The sequence below is a fragment of the Leopardus geoffroyi genome, chromosome D1 (assembly GCF_018350155.1).
Source record: "Leopardus geoffroyi isolate Oge1 chromosome D1, O.geoffroyi_Oge1_pat1.0, whole genome shotgun sequence".
In the NCBI taxonomy this organism is placed as follows: Eukaryota; Metazoa; Chordata; class Mammalia; order Carnivora; family Felidae; genus Leopardus; species Leopardus geoffroyi.
Window position 1 is genome coordinate 40,526,802 of NC_059329.1, and position 22,712 is coordinate 40,549,513.

At 45.6% G+C, this 22,712-nt stretch overlaps 1 protein-coding gene across 4 annotated transcripts in view; it reads right to left on the reverse strand.

Annotated features, from left to right (window-relative positions):
- The window catches only part of FAT3 (FAT atypical cadherin 3), a 671,242-nt gene that overhangs the window by 35,584 nt on the left and 612,946 nt on the right, over positions 1–22,712 (reverse strand). For all 4 annotated transcript variants that reach the window (XM_045483655.1, XM_045483653.1, XM_045483654.1 and 1 more), the window contains 4 exons: positions 21,345–21,542; positions 17,462–18,260; positions 5,318–5,452; positions 3,196–3,353 (listed from right to left, as the gene is read on the reverse strand). In XM_045483655.1, coding sequence (XP_045339611.1) covers positions 3,196–3,353; positions 5,318–5,452; positions 17,462–18,260; positions 21,345–21,542 — 1,290 coding nt within the window. The remainder of the gene's footprint in view (positions 1–3,195; positions 3,354–5,317; positions 5,453–17,461; positions 18,261–21,344; positions 21,543–22,712) is intronic.

Consider the following 22,712-nt stretch of genomic DNA (forward strand, 5'->3'; position numbering starts at 1 on the left):
TCTGAGAACCATCAAAATAAAGCCATGTGTCATGTCTTCCCCACAAAATGAAATAATGACATTTTTAGATTAACAAGCAAGGATTCTTGTGCTTTTGCTATAATATGGGACCCGAAAGACTGATATATGGAAAAAGTTACAAATCTCTCCTGGTGATCTGACATGTTTCTTTCGCAGGTTTGAGGAGAGCCAGAGAACCTGTCCCACCATTTTTATTCTTTATTTGGCTGTCAAAAAATTCAGAGTCATGATTGGTGTTCAACTGATATAGTAACCCTTGATCTAGAGTTTTCAGTGATGATATTCTGCTCTTCCTCACTTCATTGGTTGGGTCTTAACCTTTCATTTTCATCTTAATAGTGCTCTGAGATTATTGCATTTTGGTGTTTATGGTAAGCCTAGAATCTCTTTTGGAAGAAGACAGGGTATCATTGGTCAACAGAAGAATGAGCGCCTTTATTGCTGCTATGAGACTGTGGTGCCCCTTGTCCATGAACATTTTCAATTCTTGAGATCCCAATGCAATTCTTTGTCTTCAAGGGATGCCCTTCACCCCTATTGATTGTCTCAAATACTTTTTAGAGAATGTGCTCTAACTGGGAAAATATAAACAACCAAGAGGTACAATTTAAACAAAGCTTTTCAGTGTAGTCGTTGAACCTAAGTACAAGGCACATACTGTACCTAAAGCCAATGAAATTAAATCTTGCATGAGGCTGGAAATGTTAAGCAAACAGATTCAAATCCCCTAAGTGGATATTCCTGGCGACTGTAGAGTATCTGCGATAGTTCAGTACAGCTGTGTCCTGCTGTAGGCAAACTCGACATAGGAAAAGCAAACTTACCGAACAGACAGATTGGGGGTGATTAGTCACATCACAAAGGGATTAATGGAAGGGTTCCTTCAAATAGCAACCGTCCATAGTTTATTAGAATTCCATTTACAGAGATTCAATTTACACAACTTTCAGAAACACGCTTGTTTCATGAAATACAATATACCTTAGGAGCTAGAGCTGCCTAAAAGGTTTAATTATTCTTCTTTCCCATCCCCAGGGATCTGCACATTTTAGACATTTGCCAGTGAAGTGTCAAATGACAAGCTCCATTTTAGGATCAAGCCATTCAGGCCCAATATTTTTGTTCTCTCTCAAACTTAATGCTATATAAGAGATTTGCTAATAGAAAGTATTTGCCTCATAAGGATGTTCTGAATTCACGAGTCCTGTTAGAGCTTGAAGGAGGACAGGAAGGTCAGAGGCACCTAAGCTGAGCTCCTGGTAGTTGGTACCTCTGGATGGGCAGAGCACCTTCCCAGCAATGATACAAAACCCCACCTCTCAGGGCTATTTAGAAAGTGATCTACTGGGTGTCTGGGTGGCTCAGTTGGTTTAGCATCTGACTTCAGTGATTCATGAGTTCGAGTTCTGCACCTGGTGAGCTTGAGCTCCATATCCCGTGAACTTGAGCCCCACATATGGTGAGCTTGAGTATCGCATCCGGAAAACTTGAGCCCTGCATCCTGTATCCGGAGAGCTCGAGCCCCGTTTCTCTCTCTCTCTCTTTCTCTCTGTGCCTTGTGGGATTCTGTCTCTCTCCACCCTCACTCACTTGTGCCCTCTCTTTCTCAGTAAAAATAATAAATAAAATAAAAATAAAAAAACATAAATAAAATAAAATAAAGACAGTGATCTACTGGCCCAAGGCAGTTTGCTTCAGAGGCCAGAAGGCTGTAAAGATAGGACTTAGGTCTTTGAATTTTTCTTCTTCCACCATGAATATCGGATTTGAATTCACTGTTTGCTTCTCTTGTTTTCTTTAAAAACACTGCTTTTTTTTTTTTTTTTCTCCCAGAGCTGAAAACATTCTCTCAGTTGAATGTGTACAGATAATAGGGGATTCCCTATGAAAGTAGCCAACTTTTAAACTCCAACTCCCTGCTCACTCCCTCTGGCCACCACGTAGTGCCTGGCAATACCAGAAGCAGGTAAGTAAAAGACTATGTGACAGGAGAAGCCACTGGCATTTAATGTCCTACATACTTTTCTCCCTCCAGGATGAAAGCCTGGGTCACCTAATCAACTTGGATGTGACCTATCAAACAATCAAAGGACGGAAGCTATAAGGGCCCACCATGATCTCAATTAAGCCTACTGGTAGAACCCTCGGAAGGAAAAAAATGCCAGCCATTTCCACTTGTATGGGCACTTCATACTGGTCAGACTGCATCTGCCTCTGAATATACTTCCAACGGGCTGGTCTAGTAAGTGACCTTGTGAAAACAATGTTAGATTAAACATCTCCCTCCTTCTTCTCCCTTCTCCTCCCATACTGGAAGGCTCCATCTCATCTACAGATGCCCAGAGTGGGATTTTTATAAAATGATTAGAGCGGTAAGACTGAGAGCTGGAGAGAGCATGCAGAATAACAGCACAGGGTGAGAGAAACTGGAACACAAGTCCAGGCCTCGGCGCTCGTTAACCGAACAACTTTGGGTAACGAACCAAACCTTTCTGAATCTCTGTTCTCTCCTTGATCAGATGGGGAAGATCATATATAATACATTATTATGTTAACTTTGTAATCAAAACAAATGAGGCACAAAACACTGTTAGTATTAGTCTTGTCGTCGGTTTCATGAAGGCCCCAGAAGTTCTGAGCTGCATACACATGCCAGACTCGCTCTAAAGGAAATCTGGCTGAGTTTCTGAGGCTGGGAATGATTTAAAAATTGGGCCGCTTGGGCCACAATAGGACATATGGAACCTTCTAGACCCTAGATCTCCAACTTCCTCCCTGTGTAAGAACAGAAGTCACCTTCAGGGGTCAGTGGGGATAGGCCCATATGGTAGAAAAGGACACAGCTGATCTCTTTAAAAAACCACCCCTGCCATGGAATTGATTAGGAAATGCATTCTAACGAACTATTGCCTGATTACGGCTCAAAGAAGGGCAGCCCTTGAACCCACTCTAGAGAGAGATGCCCCAGTATCCGAAGAGCCCATTCTGAAGCCGGGTGTAGAAAAGGAAGTGGGTGTTGGCACACTTCCCAGTCCTGCTGCTGCTCCTCTTTGCCCTCAAGCCAGTTTCTGGTCTTCTGAACTTAAAAGACAAAAAAGATTTCAGTCCCCAATCCCAGAGCCAAAACATTACCATGAGAACTCACTGCAGGAAAAGATAACCCATTTTAATTACCTTCAGAATTATGCAGGGATTTGCTCTGGTGTACATTATAATCCCGTTGCTTTGCAGAGTTCGCAGCCTCAGAGCTAGCCGAAAGTCCTCTTCTTTGCTATTTTCAGAAAGCCGGTATTTGATGTAGCTGTTTCCAGCAAAGCTGAGAGAAGTGTGCCCTGAAAAGACCATTATGAGAAGACATATCCACTGTTAACGTCCAGAAATGTGAAATCACCCAACAACTACCAAGCAAGTTGATTAAGGACCATGGGAAGTTGATGAAGGCATTGAGGAGAAGGCATTTTTTGATTAAAAACTGGTTCTCCACTTCAGGCCCCACTCTAATTCCAATGTGAAAAAAATATTAATTCATCAGATACCAAAAAAAAAAAAAAAAAAAAAAAAAAAAAACAACTCTAAAGCCTTACTCGTCTCATGCCAAGGGAAACTTGGTAAATTCTATATCCTGAATTTTCTTAATGTCCCAATTCCTGCTTTGTAAAATGAGCACGATTAAAAGATACCCCTTCATTCCCACCACCAATCACTTAGATACCAAAAAACTTTCCACTCCATGAAACAGAGGAAAGACAAAGAATTCTTTTCAAAGAATATCCATATTCCCTGAGTACCCTCATGCCAAATAGCCAACTTACATAATTTGCACTAATGTTGACAGAAGGGAGTTGATGTCTTATTCATGTGCTGTTAAAATTCTACTTTTTGGCCATTAATTTCAAGGCTTCCCTTCTCAGAATCCTCAGTCCTACCCACATCACTCAATTCTGTAGTCACCCTCTATTTTACTGACTCCAATTTAATGTTCTAACAAGCAAAGTAATGCTGAAAAGCTGTCTTGCTGGGGTGAAAGGTGGAAAGTGCGAAAATACACTAGATGGATGACAAGCATGGACAATCAAAAGTTTTCTACAGAGAAAGGAGAAGGAAGATGGGTAGAAAGTGACATCCAAGGCTAGGACACTTGTTGGCTTTGTTGGCACCCCACATACCCACCTGCTCTGTTCACATGGTGGGTGCAGGGGGAGGGGCAGCACAAGTATCTTTTAAATCTAAGCCCTAGGTGACCTCAAAGGCAAGTAGGCTGGTGATCTCTTCATTCACAGGCAGCTCTTTTCTTGAAATCAACAGTGAAACAGCTTTGGCTTCCATGTTTTGAAAATAGTGCTTCTCTTTGCAAAGGATGGATTTCTAAAACCCAATGCTTAGCAAAGTGCTTTGCACATAGTAGGCATAATTGTTTGTTAATAAATACTTCTCAGATTCCAAAAAGGGTATCAGTGTGCCTGTATTTTAAATACATCCTCTACCAAAAAGAGTTCTTCATAGAGTTTAGAAGTGATAGAGAATATGTGAATCAAACAAAGTACTACAATTGAGTGAAAATGGGTAACAGGGTTATTGGTCATTCAGAAACAAAATACATTTCTTCTCCCTCCCTCCCTTCCCTCTTCCTCCCTTCCTTTCTCCCCACTTCCTTCCTTCCTTCTTCCTCCCATCCTTCCCTCCCTTCATTCCTTTCTTTCTCTCTTTCCTCTTTCTCTTCCTCTTTCTTTCTTTGTTTCTTTCTTTGTTTCTTTCTTTCTTTCCTTCAAGGCACAGAGGCAAGCACCTCTCCTTTTGGGAACATGTAGTAGATCACATGTATTTCCAGTGGAAGGTCTGCTTACTTGGTGCTCTAGGCTGGGCTTGCTCTATGAAAGATCTACTGGACTGGCTCAGCTGTACCTTCTGTTGATCTCTGTGTTGTGGCTATGGGTTGTGCAGCCCTCTGAACATCGAAGGCCGTGCCACACATACTCTGACTCCTCTGCCTAACCAACGGCCTTCTATTTTCCACTGTACACTCTTAATATCCATGTGACATGATTGAAAACACATGTTGTGGTCTTCCTGTTATGCAAGGAGTCCACGGTCATTGCATGCTTCCTTAGCACAGGCCAAAGCTATAATAAATCCCAAGTATGTCTGAGAGTGGATGTCAGCTGTGGTGCACTCTGAAGGTAAATGTTGCATGCAGACAGATATGTCTTCAGGAAGGGCTAGGGCAGTGTAATTTACTCAAGGGCAAGTGCTTCAGGAATATGAATTTAGACCCTCATCATTCCACCCCACTCTGCACCTGAGCACTCTCCGAGCTTCCCTGGTGGACACTGGCAGAGGTATGGTCTCCTGCTGGCTTCATAACCGACACACTGCATGTCCCCTGGACATGGCTTCTCCATGCAAGGATCGTTGGACCCCGGGCACAGTCCTCCTGTGACAAAAGGGAACACACATGATCAGTACACAGGGACTCACACTACATTCCAGGGAGTGCAGAAAAAGGTCAAGGGCTGCACTCTGCAGGCTCTGAGCTGAGAGGCAATGAGGCCATCCAGAGGCAGGAGCACCTGAGGGGCTTTTCCTGGTGTGAGTGCCTGCCTCTGTCAAAAGCACACTGGCAGACTGAAGTAGGCTGGCTGCAGAGAATACACGGAGCTCCTCCTTTCAGGTTACAATATGCTAAGGTTGTAATTGGGCCAACTTTAGCTGAGAAAAGATCACACCACATGGGCTCCGGTCGTATTGACTGGAGCGGGTCCTGCACACTGGTGCCCACTTGAATGCATCACCTGAGTTTAGATTTCTCCTATGCCCTTTCCCTGCTCTGAAAAACTTAGGGGGCAGACTTCAGAAAATGTTAGTTGTTCTTTTCAGAGGAGAAAGAAAAAGACTTTCCTAAAGAAAAGTAGGACTAATTCCAAACCGGGCGAGCACAATTCACATTGTTTCCTAATCCCTTCTGCTACCTGCTATTGTATTGATTAGCTGTAAATGTGCCCTGCCGCCTATCAAAAACAGTTGCATTATCCTTGGCAAAGGAGGCTTGCTTTCTACCTGTTCGATGTTCGTAGCACAGTGAGATGAAAGGTTAATCCCTCAGAAAGAAAATCCTGGAAAGCAGATTAACTGATTAAGGCAAAATTCAGGACCCAAGTGAGTCATTTCAGAAGTGTGGTGATGGCAGGTGCAGGTCCACTGAAGGATCCGCTGAAAGATCCACGTTTCAGAAATCTTGTATATTTCAAATGTCATTAGGCCACTTTCAACGTGGTGAGAGTTTAAGTGGTAAAAGGACCATAGATAAGGAGACACAAATGAACAACCGCCCACAGCTGGGTTAGCAGTGGCCAAAAGGAGCACTCCTCTGCGAACCAAGAACGTTGGGACATCAGCCACTTCTTTCCTCGGGAAGATCTGACCCATTACCATTACTCCCTGCCATCCTAACTCTTTCCTCATCATTAAGCACATTATCCCATTATAGAGTCCTATCTTTGTCTAGGAGAAAGCAGAAATTTAATGCTAACTGCATATAAACATTTAAAAACTGTAATCTTCCAGAAGAGCAGTAAAAGTAGCACCAGCAAATGCAGAATTCATAAATCCTATTTTCCACTGGTTTAGAGCTCAGCCATAAAACATACTCGTGGCAACGAGCCAGCTTACAAAGTCTTGGAAGATGAAGGGATTTTTAACTGAAAATTTGGAATGATCTCTACAAATGGTTCTAAAAGCCACAAGTGCCCCAAAATACATCGTCCTATTTTCGTCCCAAGAAATCTGTACTCCTGCCATACAGTCATCAATATTTACGCAACCTATCACCTTCTGATCTGTTTCATAGGGCTTTTGATAACCAGTTTTTAAGTAATTTATAATTCTTGGTGCATCCGTTCAATAAATAATTTTTTAGGGCCACTGAAATGATAAGCCTGCACATATAAAGATGAAAGGAAACAACACCGCCCCTCCCTCCCTCCAGGAAACAACAAGCAAACACATGATTACAATCCCATAAGGTAACCAGTTAGACAGTGACATGTGAGTGCAACCAGAGAAGGGACGATTGTGTTTCCTAGGACAATGTCAGAAATCCTCACAAAGGAAGGGAGCATTTTAGGGGCGCCTGGGTGGCTCAGTCTGTGAAGCGTCCGACTTTGGCTCAGGTCATGATCTTGCAGTTTGTGGATTTGAGCCCCGCGTGAGCTCTGCACTGACAGCTCAGAGACTGGAACCTGCTTTGGATTTTGTGTGTGTCTCTCTCTCCCTCTACTCTGCTCATGCTCTGTCTCTCTCTCTCTCTCTCTCTCTCAAATATAAATAAACTTTAAAGGAAAAATAAAAGAAGGGAGCATTTTAAACTCAGGCCTGAAGGATGAGATCCTTCGAGTAACGAGGGACTGTGTTTCAAGGGAATGAGCCAGCCATGGTTAGTGGCTCACTGCATGCATGCGTTAAGGCTCATTCATGAAAAGTTCACAACTCTGCCAGCTGACTCTTTGCTGTCTCCATGCCTGGCTTCATTTCAGTTGCAGATGGCCTGCACGCTTCCAGGTCTCTCCTAAATGTTGATTGACTAGTTCATATATGCTCTAAGATGCAAACTCAGCCCAATGCTAACCTTGGCCACATGAAGGTGGCAATGTGCATAAATGAAACATAAAACGCATCCCATCGAATAGATGTAACTCTGGGCATCACCTTCCAATCAGACATAGAAACAGTAATCTAGGTATTTAAGAAATCGGTTGCTTCCCATTCCATGGACACGCCTTTTTCCATGTCCTATTTTAGCCAGTCAAAGGGTAATCTTCCTCTAAATTTCTATGTTGATGAGGTACAGCTACTTGTGCTACATTCGTATCTTTTCTGCTCTAGTGCAATGGCCACATTGCTAAGAAACCATGCATTATCAAAACTCCAGATGAAAAGCCACTATTTCAAAAGGGCAAAGGAGGGCTAGATAATTTCAGACCCATGACAATACAGGAATTATGCCAAGATTCTAAAAAACAGCTGTAAGCATATATAATAAAAACTAAACACAGTATTTTGGAGTAAATACAGCATTTGAGTACTTTTCCACTTTTTTTTTTTTTACCTTTTCCCTTACTATTATTAGCCCTGCCCTGGTAGCTGGCACAGGCTTCTTACTCTGTCACCATATCTCTTATCTTGGGTTAAAGACAAAGCCATTCAGACCAGCAGCTGGGGGTTCAAACTCACAGCTTCTTTGTCTTTCCTCATGCCATAACCATAGAACCCACCTGACTGCATCCACTAAATTAATGGATTATGTTAGATCCAGTGCCCGTTACGAAAACTCTAGCTGGAGGATATATAAAAAAATACATTAAAGTATTATAATATGTGCATTCTTAAACTAATAAATATTAGATGTACAATAAGTATATTTCCATTCATTCTAGCAGCCATTGCCTTCGATAGGTTCTTTTTCATCCTTTTTATTTTTCATAGGCTTTTTAAGGCAAAGGGGACAGTTCTTGGCAAGTGATCTGTCTCCTGATGCATTAAAAACCCTTGGGGGCCTTCCCCACCAAGTCCCAGCCATAAACACGCAGGCTCCAGCTGCTGCTGTCAGTTCCCTCTGCTCAGGGCACGTCTGCTCACCCGTGGCTCCACAGAGCAGGAAGGCAGATTAGAGTCTGGAGGTCAGTGTAAATGTAAGGTACTCCTTAGCTAGGGACAGATGTGAGCATGTGTGCAAAATGCAGTCTATTCCAAATAGAGACAGACTTCTAGCTACGAGAACGAGCTTTCCCCAAAGTAAATATTCTCCATGTACAATGACTGTAGTTCTTCACCATCAATAAGGATAAGAAATTAGGTCCTTTCTGACATATATATTGTCAGAGGGACTTGACCTTTGTATGCTAACTCTGAACAATGTTGTGTGTCCCTTGACCTCAAGTATACCCGTATGTTTGGGTCCTGGGGACACTTTCCTGGGGATAATAACCCTCTTTCCAGACAAAGCCCTAAATTCTCTAGTGACATAAAATCCTATATACTTTAGATGGATGCTGAGTGGTTAACTTGTTTTTAGAAATACGTTTATATCGTCCCCCTTTCATGGAAGTACATACACCTACTATTGTTAAGAGTCTTAAAGACCCCCATTCTGGTGTCAGAGAGTGCCTTATCGTAGTAATAGTTAAGAGACAACGGTGTCAGTTCCCACTGGCCTCTGGTAGGAAGTTTATCTTATTAACTATCATTAAATAATCCAGGTTTAATTAACTCGCGCTGTGATCAGTGACAGCTTGGGTGGGTGGGGGCTGTAGACCTACATGTTCTGCATCTCGAGGCATCCATCAGTTTCGTGCCAGAGTTAGCACGAAGGGAGAAGGGTTGCACTTTATCAAACCAACTGATGCCATGTGTTGCGTGTCAGGGCAGGATAGAAGGATCAGATGTTTTCAGCAACTCAGAGAACATAAAGCAGGCAGAGAAAACTCTGTTCCTCATTCCCACGTCCCCTCAAGAAGCCGGTGTAGCGCAACAGGAAAGGGTCTGCGCTGACAAACAGTAGACCTGGATTTTGGCTCTGACCAGTAATTCCACTTATTTACTGTGTGGCTCTGAACAGGTCACTTGACTTCTCTGAGTCTTGATTTCCTTTTCTGAAAAATGAGGATAATACTCGTTCATAGAATTGTGAGATTCAAATGGGCTTATGTATGTGAAAGCAATTTTTTTTTTTTAATTTTTTTTTTTCAACGTTTATTTATTTTTGGGACAGAGAGAGACAGAGCATGAACGGGGGAGGGGCAGACAGAGAGGGAGACACAGAATCGGAAACAGGCTCCAGGCTCTGAGCCATCAGCCCAGAGCCTGACGCGGGGCTCGAACTCCCGGACTGCGAGATCGTGACCTGGCTGAAGTCGGACGCTTAACCGACTGCGCCACCCAGGCGCCCCTGTGAAAGCAATTTTTAAAAAAATGTGTATTTATTTTGAGAAAGAGGGAGAGAGAGAGAGAGAGGGAGTGTGTGTGTGTGTGTGTGTGTGTGTGTGTGTGTGTAGGAGCAGGGGAGGGGTAGAGAAAGAAGGAGACAGAGAATCCCAAGCAGGTTCCGCATTGCCAGCACAGAGCCCAACATGGGACTCCAGCTCATGAACCAGGAAATCATGACCTGAACCAAAATCAAGACTCAGATGCTCAATCGTCTGAGCCAACCAAGTGCCCCTGTGAAAACAATTTTTAAAGGGAAAAACTTAAAGTAAAAACAAATTACTATAAGGTCTCAAAACTGGAGACGCTTGTTTTGACTCAGCCACATGCCAGAAACCTGAACTCAAGTGTCATCTTTTCCTTGCTGTCTTTTTTGGGTCAGATTCATGATTTGTAAATTGATAGATGATATGAAACCCTGTGTGCATAGCAGCGTATAAGATAAGGCCTGGAGCTTTTTACTAATCAGTGTCCCTGGCTACTGTGGGGTCAGCCCCTTGGCCACGTTGTTGTGGGCAGATGTGTTTTTTCTATACAGCCTTTCCAGCAGGAGAAATGTGCACACAATGTGACTGTTCTTTGAAAGGAGGTTTCCACGTTCTGAAGTCTTGCTCAGGTGCAAATTTAGGTCACTTTCTACAGAGCTGACAACATACAATTCATTTGAGCAGAAGCTTTAGAGCTTTGGGACCTGCACGGAGGAGAGAGGTGACCCTCTTGAGGTTTTAGGGGGGTCTTGCTACATATTTATGGCTCTTCTCTCCTTGCCTCCCCAGTATTCCCACAACCCTCTGGGTTAAGTCTCTGCCTTTAGCTAATACATCAGTGTCTAGCTGTGATTTCTATCACCATCACTTTGAGGAGATTGAACCTCTTGATTTACGTCCCTGCCTCATTATACTGTCCAGTAACTAATGGTAAACATCCTACACCCTGAATTCACACACTTTGCCAAGATGCCATGTCTTGGCAAATGCCACATAAGTCAGTAAGCTTCCTTCTTAATTACTGGCCCCCATAAAGTTTTAAAACAACTCCTCCTGCACCTCTGCAGGAGGTGCACCTCTGCATCAGGTCTTGGATGCAAAGTGGTCTCTTGTGGTTCTCCCACAAGCACAGAATCATCTGGAATGGTGTTTGCTTGGCTCAGCCATATTTTCTGGATGGTTTCGCTGAAGGCTGAGCAAAGTTTCATTCATGACATCCTCTCCGGGGCAGTTGCGTGTGGGTGGAATATATAAGAGAATATCCACACACGGAGAAGCTGGTGTCATCACTAGGGTAGACACCCCTAAACCTCTCTTGGCATGTTGGAACTTGAGAGTCCTGGAGACGAGGGCTCTGCAGAGACACAGCTGTTATGAGTGGAAAATGGAAACTTCCCCATTTGCAGGGGGAACCTGGTTAAGATTCAGAGGCTACACCGAAAGTTCTTCGAAACCACTGGGTTCTCCTCTGAGAACGAGCCTTGACAAACCCCAGCCCAAGTGTAAGCCCAAATCTCAGATTTTTTCCTCTGCCTTTAAAAAACTCTTCAAGGTTACATTTTCAGCGTCTTACTGCATCACAGAAGCCTCTGTCATTTTATCTTACTGTGCTTATTAGATGCGTATTACTATGACTGCCTATCACAGGCTCCTTGGGCTGTCACCAGGCATTCCTCCCCTGGACTGTCCTGACTCCTCACCATCCTGTCCAGCTGAGCTCCTGGTCTGTCCCCTGCAGGCTGCGGGTCCATGCACCATGAGGGTGGGGACCACTCCAGGCTCACTTACCACTATACCTCCAGCACCCTGCCCAGGGCCTGGCAAAGGATCTACTGCACTCTGAATGATGAGCAAATGAAAGGGGGCGGTGCCCCAAATCTCTGGGCCCTTCTCTTCACTGCTGTCTTTGCTCACACAGCATCGCTTGCCTGGCAAAGAATCAACATGAGAAGCTTCACTGCTTCCAGTGCCTTTCACGGACTCCTCCAGGAGGACCGGGGACTCCCTCATCTGGGCCTCCTCTGGGCCCTAACTACACTCCCTACAACTGTCTATAGCGTTTATTTGTTTGCACTCAGCGAGGAAAGGAACTTCAGCATTTTGTCTAGGAAAAGAGGATTTGGGAGGTGATAACAACTGCCCTCTAATATCTGGAGGGCAGCTGGTATAGGAGGCATCAGACAGGTCAGGTTCTGTGTGGCTCTAATGGACAAAGCTGGGGGACATCACCAGCAGGTAGATTCTGGTGCACTGTAAGGGAGAAGACTGTCTCAGGTCCATCTTGTGAGGCCGGCTGGATTACTGTGCCAGGAATGTAGTTAACAGGATGTCTGTCACGGGTGGGAGGGTGAATTGGGAGCTTTCAAGTTCCTCTCAAAAGTGTGGAGATGCAGTAGGGCGCGGGGCTTGAGACTGCCAGGTGTGAGTCCTGGCGTGGCCATTTACTTAGCTCCGTGACTTTGAGAAAGTCAACTGATCTTCCCAAGTTTTAGTTTCCTTAAGTTTTTTTTTTAAACAAGATACCACTTTTCTTTTTACTTTTTTTTAATGTTTACTTATTTTTGAGAGAGAGAGAGAGAGAGAGCAAGTGGGGGAGGGGCAGAGAGAAGGGGGACAGAGGATCATAAGTGGGCTCTGAGTTGACAGCAGTGAGCCCCAGGTGGGGGCTCAAACTCACAGACCGTGAGAGCATGCTCTCACGGTCTGTGAGTTTGAGCCCCCACCTGGGGCTGAAGAAGTCGGATGCTCAACCAAGTGAGCCAGCCAGATGCCCTAGTTTCCTTCACTTTTGAGGAAAGTTAATAATACCCTTCCTTTATCATAAGGGTTAAATGCAATTATGTATGTTTGAAAAACAGCATGGTAACTGGTCACAGCTCAATAAATGCTAGCTGTTGCGCCTGTCTCTGCCTTCAGTTGTGCAGTTTGTCACCTCCACGCCTCAGCTCTCGTGCTCCTCTGCCTGGAGCACTCTACCCAACACCAACCTGATTTTAGGCATCCTTTCAGGTCTAGCCCAGTGGGCATCACCGTTAATGATGTGCTTCGGTGTCCCTCTCACCTGGCTGAGCAAGCTCTTGTGATAGTGCCATAGCCCATGGCTGAGGGCAGGACTGCCATTGCACACACTCTGTGTAGCTGCTACCATGATTCCCCTGTGGCCGACGCTCCCTTCGCTTTACCTGGAGCTCCTGCTGTCACTCCCATCGACACCCCGCTCTTAAACTCTGCTGCTTTCCTAGGGAATCCACTTTCCTTGACAAGTGTCTCTTTTTTGATAGATTTTTCTATCAGACTTTTGAAACGTCAATGCAATTTTTAAGAAACAGACAGCACAGCCCTGTAGACTGTCCCTGGTGTTCTGTCCACTTGCTTCCCTTCTAGGGGCTCAAGGGCATCCATCCATTCCCTGACACCCATGTCAGGCTGAAGTGCTAGTGTTCAGTGAACTTGTAAAGTTTACCAGGAACCGTGTCATAACATCAGGACTTCATACCTGTTGAAGTCCTGTTCAAATGTGATGCTAGATGATAGCTGGGATCTAATGAGCCTTTCTGGCACTAAACCTCAACTCTGCTTTCATTTTGTTAAAGCAACTCAGCATTTTGGTTCAAGATGCTAATTTTGTAAATTGGACCCCCAAAAAAATTGCATGAGAGAAAGATGAGTTGGAAGTTGGCAGGAGCATATTGAGGCCAGATCTGTATAAATATTGCTACACAGTCCAGAATAGGCAGCTACCTCTATTTATCATCATAATTATTCCGCCAAGGGGTGGAAAAGTCCATTTATTGTATCTGCCAAGATTCCAGAGTAAACTGATGAACAGTCAATACTAGTTGTGCATGTGTGTGTGTGTGTGTGTGTGTGTGTGTGTGTGTGCATGTGTTTTAAGGGGGGGCATTTATTGAATTCAATTGCCTCTCCATCCAATCAATGAGAAAATGCCTCAAATGTCTAATGCTTTCCTTAACAGTTTCTCACGGTATTTTTATTAGAGGACACTTTAGAAGAAGTGAGAGCTATTTCTATTTCTAACTAAGAGCTTGCCCCCCGAACCTGCAGGAGATTTTTCCTCTTTTATCTTGCTGTGAGATGTCTCCTAGTTTGCTTTCCTGACCACCAGCATTAGAATCACCCAGGCTACGTCTATATAGACTGCCAGGCTCCAACTGAAACCTCCTGTTACATCTGAGTGTGGGGCTCAGCAATGGGCATTTCTGGTAAGCCCCACACATGCTGGTGTCTGAGAGCCCCTCTGATGTCCTGTATGATGCACCTGTATCATGCCCCTCATGATGCACCATGAGGCTGGTGATCAGTCTGCCAGGGAAAATGGGGTCACTTGAGGATTCTTACAGAACACATAGCTCTGGGGTAATGATTCACATAAGAAATGGAAGAGTTTCTATTCTTAATATGCAGATAATAAAATCGGGGTCCAAGAAGAGCCTTTATTGTATCAGTACGCCAGCTTTACGGCCCTGGGCAAGGCACGGAGCTACCACATTTATCAAGTGGAGATTATTGTCCATCACCTGCTGAAAATAGGACTGGACCAGATGACCTTTTGAAGTCTTTTTACTACTAAAATCCAGTATTTTATTTTACAGCTTAATTGTAAGAGTGACTTGAAGGTAAGGAGAGGCTCTGAGGTGAACCTCAAAACTATGTACTGTCTTCTCTGAGGAAATGCTCACTTTTTAAAAAACGTTTTTTGTTTATGTTTGAGAGTGCAAGCAGAGGAGGGGTAGAGAGAGAGAGAGAGGGAGATATAGGATCCCAACGGGCTTAGCCCTGACAGCTCGATGTGGGGCTTGAACTCAAGAACTGTGAGATCATGACCTGAACGAAGTGAACGCTCAACCAACTGAGCCACCCAGGTGCCCTGGAAAAGCTCACTTTTCAAACCAAGAAGGCATCTTCGTGGGATGCCTGGGGGTTAAATCACAAAACCTTTTGGCACTCTGGCTTTACCGGGAGTGGAAAGGTTTGTGGGGATCAGAGTTCTGAATAGGAGAACTCCAGAATAGGAGTTCTGGGCAAGGTCACCACCTTAAAAACTTACTGCATTTAAAACATTATTGTCTCATGAAAAACCTCCTTCTCTCCAAAAAAATCACCCCTCTAAATTCCTTCTTTCAAGAAATTCTGCCATGTCTGCCCTTCTCTGTCTTCTCTTAACTCCTTCTCATCCCTCAAGACCCAGGACATAGACAGTGTGTGGTACAGAAATGTCCACAGAAAGCTTTTCTCTGGCCATACATAGCAGGGATTTTTTGTCGTTTATACTTCCTAGCATTTATTATGACACCATTATTGCAAATAGGTCCCTGTAAGCTGCCCTTGTAATAGTCAGTTCCTAAGGGCAGGGACTGAGTCTTTTCCACTTTAGATCTTTACAACTTTTTTTTTTAATGTTTACATATTTTTTTAAATTTTTTTTTTAACGTTTATTTATTTTTGAGACAGAGAGAGACAGAGCATGAACAGGGAAGGGGCAGAGAGAGAGGGAGACACAGAATCGGAAGCAGGCTCCAGGCTCTGAGCCATCAGCCCAGAGCCCGACGCGGGGCTCGAACTCACGGACCGCGAGATCGTGACCTGAGCTGAAGTCGGACGCTTAACTGACTGAGCCACCCAGGCGCCCCTAATGTTTACATATTTTTGAGAGAGAGAGAGAGCGAGCGCCGCGCGCGAGTGAGAGAGAGTATCAGAGAGAGAGAGAGGGAGACACAGAAGACACAGAATCCGAAGCAGGCTCCAGGCTCTGAGCTGTCTGCACAGAGCCCGACATGGGGCTCTAACTCACAAGCTGTGAGATGACAACCTGAGTTGAAGTAGGACGCTTAACCAACTGAGCCACCCAGTCACCCCTCCACTTTGAATCTTCAGTGCCTAGCACATTGCTGCCGCCACAGATTTTTGCTGACTGAAATGAGTTCTCAGAGCACAAGGATTAATTAGCTGGTTTAGTTTCTCCTGCAGGGTCTGCCCTGTCCTGTTCAAACCTCTTTTGAACCCTGCCGTGAATCACTGCATGAAGGCCATAGCAGAGCTTTGGTGCATAAATCAGTTTGCCTACAAAGGAAATTTAGGGAAAGCCGGGACAGCTGGCATTCATAAATCCTGCATGTTCGTGGCATCTGCCAGAAATACGTTGCATCTAGCATGCATGCTTTGAGTTACTTTGGATCTAATTTACATACTCAACAGGTCAGACGTCCCTGCATCTACCTGATGAAAACACAGACAGAATTCACTGGGTACCACCCGGTGAGTGGCTGGCACTTTTTGGGCTGCTTGGAAGCTGTCAAAATGACTCTTGGAAGGAGCTGTGATCTCCAGAGCCCTCCTCTGATGAGCTTATTTTTCAAACTGCAACGAAGAACTTTCTCTAAGAGAAAAGGCCAGGGGCCCTACCTGTCCCCAGTTACCTAAAGGGATGTTTTACAAATGGCCTCTCTTTTGGCCACAGTCCCTTTGGGCCGAGTTCATGCTGGCTAGAAAAATTCCGGGTGTAATTTTCTTAGAAGAGAGCAGTAAATTTATGGCTCCACATGTCGAGAGGAAAAGAGGCAGAGAGCAATACTTCTCACTGACCACCGTGGGCACGTGACTCTGCAGCTATGGCCTCTGCCCAGGAAAGGTCAAGGCTCAGGGACTCTAGTTACATCAGCAAACTTGAGCCACTCCATCTCTGCTGCTCTGACGGCAGAGTCCATCCCCTGGCTGTGCTCCTCTACGTGGCGCCCGTTTTTCACTGAAGCAGATCTAACTGCCGGCACCCTCTGCAATAGCTTCTTAATTTGTTGCCCTGCCACTGGCCTGGCCCCGGCTGGTCTGTCCCCTCTGCAGCCATCGTGCTCTTTGTGCAGAGCACGTCACTTCTTTCCTGCATCTCGGCCCATGGCTCCTCCTGCCTTGGGACAACTCCTACAGTGTTCATCCCGGCTAATGGCTCTTGTGTAAACCCTGAGCCTGCTCACAGGTCTCATTTGTCATCGTGCCCTGCCTTCCAGCGACAGAACCTCTCTCCCACTCTCCTGCTGGGGGCTTCTCTCCTGCCCCGAACCTTCCTCATAGGAGCTGCATCCTGGCCTGGAATATTCTTCCTCCCCTACCACTTTCCACCTGTCTGATTCCTACTTTTCCTTTTTCCCAGCCCATTTGGAAACCTTCCCTCCGGACGGGTTCTCTGGCAGGATTTGGTACTTCCCCTAACAACACTCACCACACGGGCTCCTGCTGGTTTGCTCGCCTGGGCAGCTCAGTAGGCTGTACGCTCTGCGGAAGTAAGGGTTGAGCTCGTCCCATTTACCCCCGGCCCCAGCATCTCTCACGGTGACCTGGTGCATCGTAGGTGGTCAGGAAATACTATGTTGGATGAGGGAACGAACGAATGCATGCTTACCAGGAATGGCGGCCCAGCCTACTCAGATCATGGGAGGTGGGAGGGAGCTGCAAGCCACACTCACCGTTGCAGGTGCAGCGCACATTCCTGTAGAAACGTGGGCACACAAAGCTGATGCGAGCCGTGCTGTAGGTCATGAGTGCGTGGGAGTCCAGGGACAAACCTTGCTCACAGTGCTGCTCCTGACAGTCCAGCCCCGAGCAGTTTTTCTCCAGGATGGCCGAGATGCGCATGACGTTCTCCAGATGCCTCCTGGCGTTGGACAGCTTTTGGATCAGGTAGGCTGGCTTATAGAACTCACTGCTGTGCATTTCCACCGCAAACAGCATGTCCAGCTGGTTGGTCCCCGCCACGGGCTGGATGCTGATGATGCGCAGGCTGTCCTGCTTCTGGGTGAGGACCGCGTTCCGCAGGGTGCGCCGGAAGCCATGCATGTGCAGCCCCACGAAGTCCTCAGGGGACACGTTCTCGAAGCGGATGGTGACGGTGTTCTGCAGCATCTCATGCACCAGCTGCTCCACGTGCACGACCACATCGATGGGCACCTGGAAGCGGCCGTCACTCACCGACACGTTCAGGACGTACTTGCCACTGTCCAGGCCTCCCAGGGCGATGATCTTCCCATCGTGACTGTTCACTTTGAACAAGCTTTTCTGCTCCGATTTCAGGGCAAACGTGAGCACATCATACATGTCTTGATCTGTGGCATGGATCTTCCCAATGACCCCACCAGGAAAATCATCCTCCATGGTGACAATGAAAATTTCCAGAGGAATGGCTGTGGGCTTGTGAATACTTTCCTCGATGACCCGCACGCGGATGTAGGAGTGAGAAACTTGCTGCGGTTTGCCGGAGTCTTTCGCCTAAAACAACCAAGAGGGAGAAAGGCAAGGAACTAAGAAAAATCACAACACTTTTAAGAACAACAAAACTCAGAGAGAAGACGTCTATTCCTCTACCCGTGTTTGCTTCTTCCTCCGTCCCCTGTTACCGTTCTGCAAAATGCTGAGAGCGTGCATTGAAGTAAGAGGAGTGACTTATCAGCTTTGGTCCTTACATGCACACTCTGTTATGGACGATAAAATATGTGCACACAGTATAGCCGTTGGGGGTGAACAGGGAAGGAGAAGGAAGGCTGCTCTGAGGTCCACATGCCCACCACACACTGGCCTTGTTTTCATTTTGAACAGAAGCCACAGGGGACATCGTACCTAAAGTGGTGTTCTTACTTGAAGGAACAATCTTTGCAATTCTTTCCTTTGGATTGGGCCAGAGGACATCTTTCTGTACACTGAAGAAATAACGTGAGGTGTGAATTGCATAAATTAAGGTACAGAATAAAAAAATGGAATGCAGAAGGGAAAGATAGGTAGCCTGGAAAAGCTTTGCCTTCTTTCAACGTATAAGAATTGACAGAAGAAGCACCGATGGCACATCTTTCCTGAACCCTTCTGTGCGCAGCATGGGGGTAGCCAGTGCTGTAGAACTTCAGACACGGGTAGATTCCTGTGGACGGGGTCCCCAGGGAGGGTGTCTGAGGATGGAGGGATGCGGTGGACCTTGGAGGTCAGATGAAATCTGAGGAGGTATGTCCTCGTATGTGGAAGGCAACGTAAAAGCAGGGACTTGGGCATCACGTGGACCTGAGTTCAAATCTTGACTCACTACATGTCTGGCCTTGTGGAAGTTACTTAACATTTTTGAACTGAGATGTCTGCGCCTTTAATATGACTATAACAGTAGAACCTACTTCACAGGATTCTACTACGGTGGGGATGAAAAGACACCGTGATGGCAAAGTACTTAGCACAGGCCTGACCCACGGAAGTACTTTGTACCTCAGAGTTAATGTGATTGTTATTTTTACTATTAAAATCACCACATACTTTATGTGATCAACCACATGAGCCAGAGATGCTGACATGGAAAAGTCAGGTAGGAAGAGATAAGTTAGCAAATGAGATTCAACTTGAAGTCAGGCTGTGGAGGGCCTCAAAGGACAGGGATAAGTGTAGACTTCATAGGCTAGAGGTTGCCCACTCAAATGTCAGAGAGCAGAGAGGTGACAGAAAGGCATGGAGCTGCTGGGTGGAAGGTGATAGATTAGAGGACCTGTGGACTGAGCAGGACTGGAAAACCATGTCTGCCGAAGGACATCAAAATTGAAAATGGGAGAGAATGGGGCCAGAGTTCGGCCTGCAGACCCCACATCTTCAGGCACTAGAGAGCCACGGATGGTTTTAGTTTAGGGAAGGGGTTGGTATATTTTTTCTGTAAAGGGCTAGATAGAAATAGCTTTAGGCTTTGGGGGTTATATGATCTCTATCAACTAATCAACTATGGTTCCAGTGTGAAGCAGCCAGAGCATATGTAAATGAATGGGTAAGCCTATGTTCCAATAAACTTTTATTGATAAAAACAGGCTAAGGGCATGATGTGTTTGGGGCTGTAGTTGGTTGAGCCCTGGTTCAGGGGGGCTGCTATAACCAAAGTGGAATGATTACTCAGGGAGGGGTGTAGGGATGTATCAGAAAAGAATGAGGCTGAAGCCAGAGGAGTCACCCAGGAGGCTCCTGCCACAATGAGTGAACAGGGAGGTAGTGAATGAAGTGGGGCGATGACAAAGGACATGTAACTGACGCATATGGGGACCTTATGAAGGCAGAAACTCAGGACTTGGTGGTAATTTAACATTAGGGACTAGGAGGGGGAAAGCTCTCTATGGTGTTTCTAAGGTGTGAGATGTGAAATCTATTCTCTAACAATCAGAGAGGGTAAAAAACTATACCAGCTCCTGTGACAAGGCACTGAAAGTCTCTCCTTGCTCTTGGTACCTATACTGTGATATAAAATTATTTACGAGGGTGTCTGGGTGACTCAGTCAGTTAAGCGTCCAACCTTGTCTCAAGTCATGATGTCACGGTTTGAGCCTTGCATCACGCTCTGCACTGACAGTGTGGAATCTGCTTGGGGTTCTCTTTCTCCCTCTCTCTCTGCCCCTCCCTTGCTCGTGCTCTCTCTCTGTCTCAAAAATAAAGAACTAAATAAACATTAAAAAATATTCACTCAACATTGTTGCAGGAGAGTGGCAACCAAAGCATTCACTGGCATGCTCAGAGCCAAGAGTCATTAATTTGGAAGGTTACATGGAGCAGTGCAAGCCATAACTTACCAGAAGAAATAATGAACATAATGGAAAGTGACACACATATAAAGGGTTATTATTGTTATTATTGCCACCATTAATAATGACTTTAGGTTGCCCTCTGTGGCAACAGTGAGTAAAAAGTCACTTGGTTTCACTAATGGGACCCAAATCTTGATACTGGCAAAATTAATTCCTGGGAACTCATTTCCTGCTCTTATCCACACCCTTTGCATACCTGCCACTTTTGTCCCTTTGTCCCATTTCATTTTACAAGGCCATTGACCTTGAGGAAGCTAAAATGTTGGGAGACCACTGCCATCTGAGTGCTTGGTCCCCTCCTGCCTCACTGGGAAAACTTACCAAGCAAAGGTCTCTTCAAAAGCAGAGGCCACGCTATGTCTCAATCATATTAGGACAAAGATTGGAAGCTTTGCCAAGTAGAGTAATGTGGCAAAGTCTACTCAGTATAAAGCAGCAAGCCTCGACCAATTAGTTGTCTTTGTGGGTCAATTAGAACCCTAGGAATTTTGAGAATGCAGATTCGGGCCCAGGGACTGTCTGCCTGGTACACCCTATGGGAAAGTCCCTTCTGAACAATGACGCTTCCCTTCCTTCCTGTTCAATTTCACACAAAGAGGCCGCTTTTATTGGTGTGAAATTGAATTTGAGATTAAAAGGGGAACATTCCTGCATGGTAATGAATTATGTTGACTTGCTCAACAAAGAAAAACCATCCATGGGGCACGGAAACCGGCAAAAGAGAAAGCCAGCCTGATGTGGACAGAGGATGGGGCCGTACCTGGACACACAGCACATATTCCGGAGACTCCGTGTGCCCGAAGACCACAGCTGACCGCAGGACCCCATGTGGGTCCAATATGAACTCCTCCTCTTCGTTTCCCGACAGAATAGAGAAGGAGAAGGGAGGCCCATTGTGAAAGGAGTCTCTGTCTGTCACCACCAGCTGCAGAATGCTGGTGCCTACTGGCTTGTTTTCCTGCATAAAAGAGTATATTAAAAAGGAAGATAAAATTACACCTCTCTTCACATTAAAAAAAAAAAAAAAAACCCGTCATTACCGGCTAGAAAACAGGGCTTTCAGCAGAAGGGATTCCCTGTAATATTATCTTGTCTTCTGAAAATATGCTGGAGTCTGTAAGCGTCATGCTCCGCATCCTTGGCTGCCTCCCCACAACCGCCCCGTGAGACAATGAGCTGCGGGAGAGAACACAAGAACTTCGCATTGAACAGGTTCATAGGGTCCCAGGATGGTGTCGCCTCCATCTTGTCCTTTGTAGGCTGGAAACGCCCTGGGTTCACCTAAGCAACTCTGGGAACATGTGGTGCCCACGAGCCTCTGTGACTAGGTCGGAAACCCTCTCGGGCCAAGGAAACATCGACCTTTTGGGACAGGAAGGCACTTCGTCACACTTGTCACAACACAATCATGCTGAGCCCTAACGCTGTGACGCAGTGTCACAACATCAGACTTTGGCGGGGGCACATCTTAGCAACTTCCCAGTAAACACACGAAGGCATACGCCAGGTAGAACTAGGGCTTTGCATCTCACCCCTCAGAATACAGTTTTCCCGTCTTTCTTGAGGACAGGGAAAGCGAGCACACTATTTCTCGACTTGAGAATGGAGAGAAAGAAAACCCTTAAAGTCATCAGAATTTCTGGAAACACTGATGTTTTTATTCAAGGATTATTTCACAGAACCTTCCTGCCTGCTCCCCAAAATAGAAACACAAAGGCTCTTCTTGGGTTGAAGGTTCTCCTCACTCCAAAAACGCCAAATTGAATTCCTCTGGAGCCCAGGCATTGGTTTTCTTGCCCCATTCTGTTTAGACTTCGGCATTACCACAGCTTGGGCCTGAAGTCAGTTTCATTAGTTCAGGCCTTCTGATGACACTGATTTAGCATTAAATAAGTTTGGGTCACAGAGATGGAGACCGTGATACACGGCAGTTTGGACGGAGTTGTGCACGGGGCAGGCACGCTTCAGCTTGCTGTGCTGAATTAGTCTTATGAAAACCATGTGTGGGAAAAAGGAAATTGTCCTGGCTTGGGAAAAGGGAGGAACAGTTTTTGAAGGAGAAAGAGAAAAGGACCTCAAAAGACGTCTTACTTTGTTCCTTCTCTCAAGTGGCCTTTTGGTCATCAGG